The 14,389-nt window shown below is 40.9% G+C and overlaps 1 protein-coding gene across 11 annotated transcripts in view; it reads left to right on the forward strand.

Annotated features, from left to right (window-relative positions):
- The window catches only part of caska (calcium/calmodulin-dependent serine protein kinase a), a 141,183-nt gene that overhangs the window by 92,478 nt on the left and 34,316 nt on the right, over positions 1-14,389 (forward strand). For 7 of the 11 annotated variants that reach the window (XM_044132282.1, XM_044132283.1, XM_044132285.1 and 4 more), the window contains exons 8-12: positions 1,177-1,299; positions 4,547-4,630; positions 4,719-4,818; positions 5,369-5,386; positions 5,796-5,917. In XM_044132282.1, the coding sequence (XP_043988217.1) occupies positions 1,177-1,299; positions 4,547-4,630; positions 4,719-4,818; positions 5,369-5,386; positions 5,796-5,917 (447 nt within the window). The remainder of the gene's footprint in view (positions 1-1,176; positions 1,300-4,546; positions 4,631-4,718; positions 4,819-5,368; positions 5,387-5,795; positions 5,918-14,389) is intronic. The other 4 variants (XM_044132284.1, XM_044132292.1, XM_044132287.1 and 1 more) reach the window with 1 other exon arrangement.

Genomic DNA, 14,389 nt, shown 5'->3' on the forward strand with positions numbered 1-14,389 from the left:
TTTAAATTATAAATTACCTAATTTATACTTTATAATAAATTACTTAATTATAAATTAAGTAATTTAAAATGTAGGGTTTTATTAAAAATATTATAAAATAATGTATACAATTATTTATAAATTAAATTTGTAATTAAAGAAGTAGTAGATTTTTTTTCTTCAAACTACTCTTTCTCATCCAAGTTTTTTTTGCTTATGTCAGCATGTTGACTTTACACCATGTTCCAAATTATTATGCAAGTGATAATTTTCTCAGATTTTCCTGGTCAATTCAAATGATGGTCAGTATAATTTTCAAGTCATGAACTATTACAGTATAAATCAAATTTTACAGAACAGAGCTCCCATGAGAACAGAAGGGTTTTTTTTTCAAAAATAAAAAACTCAAAATATTTCAAATTATTATGCACAGCAGATTATCTAAACAATTTATGGATTATAAAGAATTGCAAATTCTTTAAATGTGCAGCATCAAGTGGTCACATGAACTAAAATCAAAATTTATTTCAATCAAAAACATCTTAACAGACTGAGTTACATGTTAACATAGAACTTTTTGGTATCACAGAACAATTCTTGATCCATTGAACTTGTGAGTTTGTGGAAAGTTTCTGCTTGAATTTCTCTGCAGGATGTCAGAAAACCTTCCCAGAGCTGTTTTGATATGAACTGCATTCCAATTTGGAACACGGTGTAAGCTCTAAATGAATCAAATAACCAAATGAATTAATTAAAAAAGAAAGATTGAGACACGACAACAGCTGCTAACTGATTTTTTTTTTTTTTAAATACTTTATTTTTAATGATCGACTCACCAACGTTGCTTTGATTTTCTCAACTCTTTAAAGACTTAGAGCTTCCAGAATGTGCAATGCAAAGCAAAGTTTGGAGGACTGTCAACCAGGCCACCATAGAAACAAACCTGACTTCATACATGCTAACTATTACACAACCAAACGATGAACCAACTCTCAACTTACACCACCATTCATTTCCCTTTTCTCCAAGTCTGTAATCTTGTTGTGTGAACCGCTCTCACCACTACTTTTGACTTGAACACTTTTACTTTTACGCCGTGAGCATAGCAGACCTTCAGGAAGCCTTATGCTAGCGGGTGAGAGTGGAGCACGTTAAACCGCAGCACGCTGAAAATGTTTTCGTTTTGTTCTTGTATAGATGAATCCCCGTCAGTGGAACCACATCTCAGAGAGCGCCAAGGATCTGGTGAGGCGCATGCTGATGTTGGACCCAGCGGAGAGGATCACCGTGTACGAGGCTCTGAACCATCCCTGGCTCAAGGTACCGCCGCGTTCTGAAACGCTGGAAAAACAAAAACAAAAACGCTGCTCAGTGTTGGGGTTTCTTTCTCACTCTGCCGCTAAAAGAAATCTATAAATGTCCTTCCTCCTTTGGAAAAACATGCTGCTCCTTCATTCTTACGCATCGAAAGTTTGGACTTTTTCAAACTTTCCGCCTGTTTGGTGTAAAAGACCGTGGTGGAAGGGAGGCTGGCAGCCTGAAGCTGGAGTGAAATCACCGTCCTCGCTCTGTAAAGACTGAACCGGTGACGGGAAGCGGCGGCTCGGCGGATGGTGCCACTTGTCTTGTTTCTGCAGACGCTTTCATGGCGTCTCCTTCTATGGGCAGTGGCTGAGGGAGACGTCGAGATGATTTCTTGACAGCTCAGCGAGCCCAGGAGCCGCCTGACGCATCAGGCAGTCGTGAACCTCTCAGAGCCGAGTCTGGTTTCGCTTTTGATTTTTCAGCACTGCTGGAAAAGTTTCACGTCTGGATTCACAAATGTTCTGACACCACAGTTTCTGTTTTCGACACATGAGAATTGGCCAGGTTGAATACTTACCCCGTTGTATCTTTGGTACATAACAATCAAGGATTCGCACCTATAGTCCAATCATTATATACATTTTGTAGCTGCAGTGTTTCCTTTAAATAAGAAACACAATTAAAATCACACTTGAATCCATTCGTTCACATGATAAGTTATTAAAGAAGCATGCCGTGCCGTCCTGCCTTGTGTCAGTGATTCAGCCTGATGGTATCTTCATATTTTCCTTCCACCCATTGGGCCTCTTGCATTGTTTAAATACCACAGCCTTCATCAGCATAGTTTCTGATCCAGTCCATCCCGTTGTGACCACAGCAGACTGTGTCTCTTAGCTCCAATCATGTCATCTCCATCATGACTAATGAGTTCAGTGCCGTCCGGTCGTCTGAACAGTCTCAGTCTCAGTCCAGTGTGGAAGATCTGGGATGAGGTGGAACGGGAGATTCACAACGTGGATGTTCAGCCGGTGAATCTTCAACCACAGACGTGTCAACCTGGAGCAAAGTCTCAGAGGAAAGTCCCAAACACCTTTTTCAATCTCTGTCACAAAGAGTTAAGGCTGCTCCAAACAAAAAGGAAGATGCAACCCTAACATGATGATTTGATTTCTAGTTGGTTTTTTTTGTCCTTGGTGCACAGTGGAGCGTTACCTTAGATCCTTTCTTCCTGCAGCTGTTACCAACAAAATCCAGTCCCTGCTGTTATTTTTCCATTTCTTGTAGTCGGTTTTTAAAAGCTCAATTACACAAGAACATTACATTTTACAATATTAACCTTTGACCTTACTGTACTGCAGGGATGTCCAACTCATTTTCATGATGGGTCATGTCAAAAACCTGAATGTTCTTAAAGGGCCGGCTGTTCCAAGATGTATTGATAAAACCCTTTAGATTGCTAATAATAAACATCAATAAATAGTTTCACCATTCAATAAGTGTTTCTTAAAACTAAATAAGATTGAACATTTTTTCACACTGATCAGTCCATCCAGGATTCTGTGATTTTTATTTATTTATTTTTATTTTATTTTATTTTTTTGTGGTTTTATTTGCAGTGAAAATCACAGATTTTGTGGCGTTAATTTAGAATCATTTGTAAGGATTTTTTACGATATTTGCGCTAATTTGTGAAGTTAAATGTGACTTTTTACTAAACGCTGTATCGGTCACAGACTTGACATGCAGTGAGGCTCAGGTAGCGGTCACTCAAACCCAAAGTGTTTGGCAAATTTTGAGGGAAAAATGTCAGTAAAGTCAGAAAAAAATTTGGGGATCTGTTGATTTTGTGCAAATTTTGTGGATTTGTAAAAAAAACTGGATGATCTTATTGATGTAATTTGGATTCTAGACGGCCACATAAAAAAAAATACGGCGGGTTTGATACATGTGGTACACTGTCTTTATTTCTTATTGAAGGTACAGCTACATCCCCCCCTCAAAAACACTTTATTACTCTGTTCTATAGATGATAATCCACTGAGGAAGGAAGGGCACTCTGTGATCTGTCGTTAATCTCTGTGTAAGATTAGCCGCCATTACAGCAGAAGAAAGCAGAGAAAGTTCAGAGGAGCTCGATTGGTTCAGATCCTCTCTGTCAGCTTTCCATTTCAAAACACTGAGTATAAAACACACTTCGCCCTCCAGGGGAACTTTGTGCAGTGACTTTGGAGCCGAGGGTTCAGGCAGGTTGTATCTCGAGCTTTTTTCTCTGTAATCTAATGCCGGTGCCAGGTTTTGGTCAGGATGAAGAGTGAGGGGAATGAAATCACATACCTGCAATGTTGAGGTAATGCTCGAACTGCCAGATGTGATCTGTGCGACGCACGGTTTATTTTTGGATGAACTTACACAGCGATTGCTCTGTTTTGGACGTCTTTCTATAAAGCGCATCAGACCTCGGCGTGGAAAATCTATTTTTGACGGATTCATTGAAACTCGATAGAGTTCTGAGGAAGACCTCTGTTCTTCAGGTTGTGGATGGAACGACTCTTCCTATCCACAGGAAGAGAGTCATGGCTTCAGGTGTAAACTCTCACCTGAAACCAGGATCTAAGAGCCAAAGAGGAACTCATCATGACCCAGTTCTCTGGAATGGGGTCATCCTCTAATAGTCTCCTGAGTTTCCTAACTTCTCTCTCTTCCAACCGAAGCAGTTTTCATAGTAGTGAGCTCACATCGGTGTCAGTGATGACTCAAGAAAAAAAAAGTCCCCGTTGTTTAAATGCTTTACGGGTTGATGTAGGGTAACGTTTGGTAAGTTTTTCCAGCCTGGTTCATTTCTTCTTCTCTTGTCATGGTTCTGCCTCTCCTCTGAAACAGAATGCATGTTCAGCGTTTCACAAATGGCCGTGAGGGAAGAGAGAGTTGATGATCCGTTTAGGCGCATTTAAGAAACTTAAGCTTTTAAGCAAATTAGATTTTATCCATAAAAGGCGATCATTTCTAAACACGGCTAATTTGTGCAGCTGCAGCGTCTGCATGGTATTTAAATTGGCTCTAGTGAAAATTGGTGAACAAAAAGCATCACCGGCCTTTAAACTCATGGACTTGCATATGAATATTTTCCATACAGATTATAAATATTAAGCCAAATGTTCTTGTTAACTTCTTGCTGTTCCTGTTAGAGGTGGAGCTAAGAAAATAAAAGTTGATGCCAAGTCGGGAATAAAGAGGTTAAGGTTCTGCTTGTTGTTTTCTGCAGGAGAGGGACCGGTACGCTTACAAAATCCATCTGCCAGAGACCGTGGAGCACCTGAGGAAGTTCAATGCCAGGCGGAAGCTCAAGGTTCCCGTCCATCCATCCGTCATGAAATGTTCTGGAGGTTTGGCGGCGACGAGGCACCGCGGCTTTAACGCTCCCCGTGTCGTTACAGGGAGCCGTGTTGGCCGCCGTGTCCAGTCACAAGTTCAACTCCTTCTACGGCGACCCACCGGAGGAACTCAACGACTTCTCCGAAGACCCCACCTCCTCAGGTGACCCCTACTCTCTCATGGAGAACACCGCTGCCTTCCAGTGTTTATCCTTTTCGTCCTGATTGCTGCTGTCTCTATTCCTCTCCAGCTGCTCTTAAATGAGCAGAAAATGAACACAGGGGACTCTGCTCATTATCTCATTAAGCAGGCTAATAGATGCTGTGAAAGCTAAGCGTTGCTGCAGGACACGCTTTGTGTTTTTTCTCTCGGTTTTGTTTCCAAGAGTTTAGTGGCCTTTAGGAGAAGAAGGATTTTCCTGGTCTTTTCTCTGCAGTGTGCATGTCTTCATTATTTGTTTGTGAACACGACGGAAACCAACCTGCCCGCCGTTAAACTGTCACTGGTTGTACTGGTCACCTAGCTGTAAATAGTTTCTAACTAGAAACGTAGAATAATATATTCCTGGTTTCTTTCTGTATTTACATGTGCACCACAGTGGGTGCTGACGCAGCACAACGTCGATTGATATTCCCTCTACTGCAGCACATTTTCCAAAGTGTCACTTTGTTTCTTTGTGTTTCTCTCTCTGTTAATGCTTCCCCTGGGGTAGGACTTCTAGCAGCAGAACGTAGGTATCCAGGAGCTTAGCGTGTGTGTGTGTGTGTGTGTGTGTGTGTGTGTTGGGATTCTCTATATGCAGCAGAAAGTTGTCTTTGATGTTTGTTGTTCTCCAGCTTCAAGCGTCCATGCGAGTTGTGAATTTAGTCGACGTTTCAGGTGTTTAAACAGGAAACTTGAGTATTTTGTTTTGTTCATTTATGCTGTAATTTAATTGTAGAAATGATCTAAAGTTACGTGTTCTAAATATATTTTAAAAAAAATAACTCAAAAACTTTATTTCACTCCCTTCATGATTATTAACTACTTTTACTTTGAGTTGCTACAAAAACATACACTGATGTTTAGTGTTTGTTTTCTTTTTCACATGATAAAATGTGAAACGAACGCTGACGAGCCTGTGACCTCTGACCTCGCAGGCGCTGTGTCTCAAGTGCTGGACAGTTTAGAGGAGATCCACGCTCTGACAGACTGCAGCGAGAAAGACCTCGACTTCCTCCACAGCGTTTTCCAGGACCAGCATCTACACACACTGCTCGACGTAAGTGTCCCTCACACACACGGACACACACACACACACAGTGTGACATCATCATCACCAAATATATAAGCGTTCACACACTCTGACTCCTCTGAGGTGACTCACATCTGTTTCGACTCTCTCTACATCGTGATGACTGACGAACAGCTGCAGCCGCCGTCATGTGACCTCAGAGCCTCTGATCAAAGGATGTTTGAGAGGCTTGGATCCATCAAGACACTTTATTTAAACCTTTAGCTGCTTTAGCATGATTCCAACAGTCTCCCACATGTTTAGCACCAAAGAAAAGCTATTGACTCTATTTGAGATTCAAAGCTTTTATTGTTGTATGCAGAGTATTTGTTGACATAAGGATATAAAAAAAAAAGAAACAGGGATGCACCATATTGGATTTTTGGTTGATGTCTGATATGCCGATACACTAAAACTCTTTTGACCGATAACCGATACCAATACTGATATTTTTTTCCTATACCTGCTTACTGAAACAATACGGCTTTGTCTACTATGGAATTAAAATACTGCATTATCTTTGTCAGCTTGCATTATGTTTAATGTCAGATTTATTTATGACATCTGCTCTCTGCTCAGTTTTTTATGTATAAAATAGTTAAGTACTGCAGTTTTAAAGCACAGGAAAATGAAGTAAGGGAAATAATCTGCAGTGGAACTAGTAAATTTTTTTAACAATATTAAGAAATTATTGACTTAAGCAAATTTACATATCTTGTTGAGTAGTTTTATGTAAATTAGTCTTTTTCTTATTTCATATCTATTCAGATATTTGCTCTAGAAAATAAAGGAAAAATTCTTGGTAAGATTTTGTGTTTTTGCAGTGTACCTCCATCTATCCACACTTGTTATCCATCAACACCTTTTCGTCGTAGCTTTTATTTTTTTTTTATGTCTAATGAAGCAAGTCGGCCGGTTCTGTGCAGTAAAACCCTGAGAGAGAATTTCAAACGGCAGCGTCTGACTGCAGCACCTCAAACCCAGGATGAGATCATGGGAACCGAACCGACAGCAGCTTGATTTTGACGTGAATGAACCAGACCTGTCGTCAGCGCGCTGTCCTGATTTCCACAGGCAGCCAGCGTGTGCATGTCTGAGCGCAGCCTGCCGCCTGTCAGGACTCGCCGCCGTCAGTCACTGTCAGGCCGCGATTTCCGCACAAACATGTTTCATCTTGCAGCCGTTCGGCCGTTGAGGAGTTTTCGAGCTCCGTAATTTGACCTGCTGACAACGAGGCAAGTCACCCTGCTCTTCTGTCTGACTGTGTTAGAAAATGTTTTCAACAGAAGACAATTAGATTTTCTGTCAAGTCAAGTCCCACTAAACTCCTCATCTACCTCAGTAATCGTCATGGTGAACTTTTCTCACTTGTAGAGCATTTCTCACAAAGTTATAGATAAATAAAATGACAACAACAACAAAAAAAAAAACATCTGGCAATCGTCATAAAAACTGCAGCATTTGGTTATCATCATCCTTGCTCACAGTCTTTCATTTTATCAAACTGTTTTCATATCTAAATAACAGTATTTCATATGATAGACTAAGTGAAAGGATATTTTGCACATTTTGTTTTTGTCCTCAGTGAGTCAGTTTGCTGGCTCACCTGCACAGCAGGTGACTTTAAATAGGATTTCTTAAAAGGCCTCATGAAATATGTATTTTACATTTTAAACGTATCTATGAACTCAAAAGGCATGTAATTATGGTGTGAATAAAAAAAAACTAAAACAAATCAATAACCAGGAGTCAATGCATGCTGTTATTATGAAAATATGAAGAGTTTTGTGTGATTTCTTCTGGAAGGTAGTGATACCTTCCTTAGCCCTGTCTTGGTGTTCTTGCAGTTAAACCCTCTTAATCTTTTACAAATAATGAAGTTTAGATGTTTGTAGTTTTGAATAATTTAACTCTGTTTTAAGTTGACTCTGCTTAACTTCTCCACAACTTTGTCCCTTCGCCGGGATTTTATGAAGCTGTTTTAACAAGACGACTGCATTTCTACTGAATTTACACTTTGTTAGTCCATCCATGCATTTTCTGTTCACCCTTTGTCCCTAATGGGGTCGGGAGGGTCGCTGGTGTCAATCCCCAGCTGACGTTCAGGGCGAGAGGCGGGGTCACCCTGGACAGGTCAGTCTGTCGCAGGGCAACACAGAGACAGGGAGGACAAACAACTCACACCTAGGGAGAATTTAGAGAGCCCAATTAACCTGACAGTCATGTTTTTGGACTGTGGGAGGAAGCCGGAGAACCCGGAGAGAACCCACCATGCACAGGGAGAACATGCAAACTCCATGCATGGGTTCGATTCCCGGCCCGGGACCTTCTTGCTGCAAGGCAACAGCTCTACCAACTGCGCCACTGTGCAGCCTGTGAAGACTTTGTTAGTCTTCCTATTAATGTGCTACGTCTGCTAAATAATCACATAATGCAGACACAAGTCTGTGTTTGCTGTGCTTCAGCCTTATAGTCATAAAAACAAATGTAGCAATAAAATCCTCTTGTTATTTTCTCTGGGTTCCTGGCGGTCTGGGTGGGGCTGTCAGAGAGGATCTGGCATCTCTTTAAAGGGGAAGTATTATCTAAAATGTGCTTTTTTATATAGCTTTACTTCATGTTATAATGTTACTCCCTCATCAAAAACATACTTAGAGTGTTGCCTTGTTTCTTTCACGAATGAAGGCATGTTTGAGAAATCCTTTAATCTCCCATGGCAACCATTCAGCTGTGAAAAACACCGGGTGGACCTAGCCCCGCCTTCAAGATGCAGATTCTCCTCTGAGCTATGTTTCCAGGGTTCCAAGCTTGTGACCTCTATGACTCCCCCACTCAGCTCCTTCAGACTAGCCAGCAGCAATTAGCAAACACCTGGTGGAACTGAGCATCTGCTGAGCTCATTGTAGGAGCTGCTTCTCAATGCAACGCTGGTTGCTAAAGGTTTAATAGAGGAGCCATGTTGTGATGACTTCCTGAAGGTGGAGTTTCAGAAAGAGCAGCAGTTTTTAAAGAGACAGAGACCCAATTTCAAGGCATTAAATCACAAAGCCAAATTTTAAGTCATATTTGACACATGCATCATTTTTGCAACATCTGACGTTAAGATGGGTTGATTGTGCTGTAAGATAGCACTATATGCTTGGAAAATATACAATCCTGCCCCTTTAATTCCCTCACAGGCCTTTGAACAGGCAATGAACAGTGAGCTAGCTGCTCTCTGCTGCTCTCCGTGACTCAGACGTGGACAGAGGCAGCTGCTGACTGCTGACCCACCGATGCATCACCGCCTCACAGACCGTACTTCAGGAGTAGAGCAGACCTTACATAAACATGTCTTCATCTTCCTTTCCGGCTGACCCTGTTTTCCGTCCAACGTTTTCTTTGCTCAGCATTTTTTCCGGCCTGAGTGTCCAGCAGCAGGGTTTGGGAGTTGACACTGAAAACGAGACTGAGGCCAGTCGACCTGCCTGCAGTTTGTTTGTAAAATAACTGGGTTCAAACACTTTAATTGCACAGCTTCAATTCTTTTAGGAAATACATTTCTACAGCACTTGCATTGAGTCAATTCAGTATTTACGTTTCTTTACCGGGTTTTTATTGGACAATTTTTTTTATTAGAATATTACTGATATGATTTGTTCTTGAATCCAGCTAATGAGGCCTAGCCAGTGCTGTATTAAAATGGGTAATGTTCATCATCTATTTTCAATCCTTTTATTATACAAACCACTAAAAAGCAATCTTGTTAGCAATCTTGTTAGCATGTGTGTTTCCTGCCGCTGGCCTCAGTCTGACCAGCATTACAACCGCAGTCGGTCAGAGCAGAGCGTCCAGCAGAGGAGAAAAGGTTAACCACACCAAATGAGCTCTTAGAATAATTGTGAAAATTCCCACATTGAGAAGTTAATATATATCTGCAACTCATGGCTTCTTCTATGTTCATCTTTTTTTTTTTGTTTGTTTGTTTGTTTGTTTGTTGTTTTTTATTTTTATAAAATCAACCACAAAACAAAAATCAAGTGTGTGGAACATTAGTTCTAGGAAACCCACCCTTTGTCCATCCACTGCAGCAGGGCTTTTAGAGTTGCTGCGGTTTTACTCCAGTCCCTCTCGTGGCGAAATGAGCCACTCAGATATGGGTTGTTTTGTTTTTTTTCTGTGCAGGAAAAAAAAAAAAAAACTAAAACGCTTCGCTAAGAAATGAGATAAGGATGTTTGGATAGTCAAAAAGACATGATGGAAAACCTTTCTGGAAGAAAGTTTTCCTTGGGGAAAAGGCTAAATGTTTTTCTCCTTGAAGAGATTACAGTATATTTTACACAGAATAAGACTGTAAAAATAGTTTTTTCATTTGCTTTTGAGGGCTTTGATTTTAATATTTCCAAAATATAATTAGCTCATTATCTAATAGACCACTTTGTAGCTAATTGGGCTCAAGCTGCTGATGCGTTCAGTTCCTCATGCTGTCATCTATTTTGTGAAGTGCACCAGTCCCTCCTGCAGCAAAACTGTCACTTCCTTCCCATACAGTTTAGTTCTCCATTCAACTAAACAACTTTACATTCACTGTGATTTTCTGATACACGAATATAAACCTCTGGTTTCTGTAAATGCAACAGAGTGTAACAAAGTGTAACTTTCCAATAGTAATTCTGATCAACCGGGTTCCTCTTCACCATGTTCTCACTGTTCTGAGCAGAATATCTGGAATAAGTGAGTAAAGCTCAACGTCCTCCTCTCAGATGTTTGAAGCCTGATGACTGAAAGCAAAAACTGAAAACCTGGGCCTAAAATCACAAGTTTGACTAATGTAACTTTCCTCACATGCAGATTTATCCTGCTAGCCTGATAAATAAGGAATCCAGTGGCACACAGAGAGCGTTGAACAGAGACGTGTGTGCTTTCTTACAGGCTGAATAGGTCAGAGTGTGTGTGTGTTTTTGTGTGTGTGTATCAGTGTTGGTGGGAGCTGCAGATGTCTCCTTTTAGCTCTACTTTACCCCCCTCGGCCCCCCAGTTTTAAGAGAGGGGGATCAGAGCAGGATGGGACGGAGGAGAAGAGCGGAGCTTTGGTGGGAACAATGACGGCTGTTGTCGGGCCTCGGTGCCACCCGCAGGCAGCCGCCGCCGCGCTCACACATCCTGCAGCCGCCGCCGTTCGCGCTCCACTGGTGTTTGCCTGACAAACGCTCGCTGCTTTCGGGAGCCTTGTGCGTGTTTACGTCCCGTTGCTCTCTTTCCTGACGTGTGCGCAGGATCGGCGTTTTCGCTAGGCGATGCCTGGAGGTAAATTTGAAGCGCTCGACGCATTCCGTGTGTGTGTGTTTTTGGTGTGGGACGTGTATAATGAGGAGCTTTAGTCGAGCACATTTATATGTTTCTCTCCTCCCGCTGCAGCTCCTGAGGCTCCTGTGGGCCGATTGAGGCAGAGACACGATTTACCCGCGAGTGAATCTCTGTTTACGCCTGTCAGTGTTCAGTAATGAAGATATGTTGTTTTCATCTCAGAATATATGGTGCCGTTTTGGCTGTAGGCGCATAGATTGATTCATAGGAGTGCCAGGTTTTTGCAGTTTGTGTCAGTAAACAAGTCATTCTGCTTGGGTGAAAAACAGATGAGCTCCTTTCTGCAAATGCCAGGTTTCCAAAGTTGTAATCTGCTGATTATTTTTACACTTTAGTTTATTTTGGTGCAACGTGACTCACATTGATCAGGTGGTGATAATAAGACGGTATATCATGGTCCCTGCTAGTGGACATTTTCTTCCCAGTGTTGATGTTTTAGAAGCAGGGAAAATGGGGAAGCTTGAGGATCTGAGTGAGTTTGACGAGGGCTTTTCTAACCTGAGTGAAGTCAGGTTAAATTAAACGAAATCACACATTTGTGCAGCAAAAATTTTCATTTGTGCTGCTAGCATTAATAAATGTTCCCAAAGGTCAACCAGCCAGTCCACATTTACAAAGTCCAATGAAATTTAGCATCAATCAGCTGGGCTACATTTGAGTTTGTTTATGGAGCGAAAAATGATTTTGTGGCGTTATAATTTTGAGGTCAGCAGAGATAAACTGAAGCTAAAATATTTATTGCATAGTTTATTTATCATTGACACCAAATTTGCTTATTTTTTTATGTGCTGTGTCTGGTTGACCTTTGATGACCTCTGGAAACATTTTGTGAACTCTTTAAAATGATAGAGGCACAAACAAAAAACATTTGAAATTAAACCGTCCTGTTTAATTTGAAGAAAGTTGCAGGGAGCGGCGACTTCAGATGCTGATTTGTCTTGACTAGACGACTGAGTCAGACTTGGAAACTACCATTTATCCGGTTTTTCAAGTCTATTAAAATAGTCTGTCTGACCACACAGTTATGGATTTAAAGCTGAGTAATGAACTGATCTAAACCTAAACCAATGTGTTAGGAGGACATTCCTGTTCTGTATGCATTGATTGAAGCCAAGCAGACGTTCTTGAAGACCGTTCGCCTGTCATGGATCATTAGTCTGATTCAAGTGTTAAAATCGGAAACATGGAGGACCTCATCCTTCAGGATAAGCCAAATCAATATCAGAAACTCTTGGTTGTGTTTATGAAACCATTCTTTCATTTTATTTAAGGACGTTTTGTCAAAGAATGTTTCACTTTGTCAAATGTGTCAAAGTTCTGTCCACTTTGACCTGAATTATTAAAGATTACTTTGCCACTGTTGTCTTTTCCTAATATATCTTCTGGTGCCACATCCTAGTACAGAAAACAGTGACTAGTGACTGGTCAGTGACAGTGACCAGGTCACCTTCTTTCACTCCTTGATTGTCTGAATCAAGCATTAAAATAAAGTCACTGGTCGGCACAACCATTCACTTGGTACGTTCCAAATCTTGGAAATCGACAATATCTAAAAGAACTTGTTTTCCTGGAAAGTATGGAGACAAAGTCAGCACCTCACACTGTTCTTGAACCGTTTTCCTGGTGTAGCAGCATTTATTGCTTGATATAGCTTTAAAACCAAACGTTCACTTTGGGTAATTTTCTTGATACTATATCTGAGTTGAACCGTCAAACCATCACAGTCTGATCTGCGTTGAAACCTCTCACGATGTCTCTTGATCAGAAACCACTGATCTCATTTCAGTGATAATTGATGTAACAGTTCAGACTTTTATCTGAACTGGTGCTCACACGACTGCGTTAGAAATGGACACCGCATTCCATTGATTGGTTTTGGTATTTTTTTTAAACTCCTTTCTAGCATATTTATCTCTTTCTCCTTTGACAAGCACAAGTGATTCATCATACTGTGACATCCTAAAAATAGTAGCTTGCTGTCTGTGCTGTGTAATCCATGTTTAGGAATGCTCTCAGCAACAGAAAGAAACGTCAAACTAGATGTTTTAGTTTTGAAGCCAAAGACAAACGCCTCTTGAACTTTGTTCTTCTGTTTTCACAAGAAAGCTGTCAATTCTGAGAAGATGACACTCTGTAACTGGAGCCATAAATATTCCCAACATCTATCCAGAATTCCTTGCTATGTTTCCCGGGTCGATCAGAGAAATGGTGACAAACATGTTGGTGGGGCCAAGAGAGAGCTGTGTGAATCCTCTCCAGATATTTTCAGACCTTTTCAGAATAAGCCAAAAACACATCTTCTGTGCATGTTTGTAAATGTTCCTCCGGCGGGAGCAGCTTTACCACACATCTGCTCAGATTCAGCACATCATGTAGCATTACTATTACTGTGTTAGCAGAATATTTTCTAGCTTTGCTAACGTTTTAGATCTATGTTAGAGAATGACCATTTAATTATTGGAAGAAATGGGGGACTTGTGCTTTTAAATCAGGGGTCTCAAACTCCAGGCCTCGAGGGCCGCAGTCCTGCAGTTTTTAGATGTGCCACAGGTACAAAACACTGGAATGAAATGGCTTAATTATCTCCACCTTGTGTAGATCAGTTCTCCAGAGCCTTAATTATTCTATTCAGGTGGTGCAGCAGAGGCACATCTAAAAGTTGCAGGACTGTGGCCCTCGAGGACTGGAGTTTGAGACCCCTGTTTTAAATGGATCAAAGGAAAAATGTAGATGTGTTTGAGTTTTTGGTTTGGTCAAGAGCGTGCACAGTTTGACATTTTGAAAACAAATTACCTTAACGGAAACGCACACCAATTTGAAAGGAGAAAGCTTTCTTGAAAAGATTTGGTGCTAGGATGAGGTGGTTATTTTGGTTGTGAGAAAATTGGTTTATTTTTGCAAAACTGTAATGGAAACACATTAATTACGTCCCACGAGTCACATGATCAACAAGTGGATGTTGGCACTGGCTCAAAGAGAGGAAGTGGTAGGAGGATGATGACATGGGATGTTTTTGATAGACTTACCACATGAACAAACGTATTCATGTTTGACTTTTATTGCATTTATTTAATGGAAACACCACAATTGCCAAATTGTGGTTTTCAGCAGATT

Source organism: Gambusia affinis, linkage group LG11, assembly GCF_019740435.1.
Source record: "Gambusia affinis linkage group LG11, SWU_Gaff_1.0, whole genome shotgun sequence".
Classification (NCBI taxonomy): Eukaryota; Metazoa; Chordata; class Actinopteri; order Cyprinodontiformes; family Poeciliidae; genus Gambusia; species Gambusia affinis.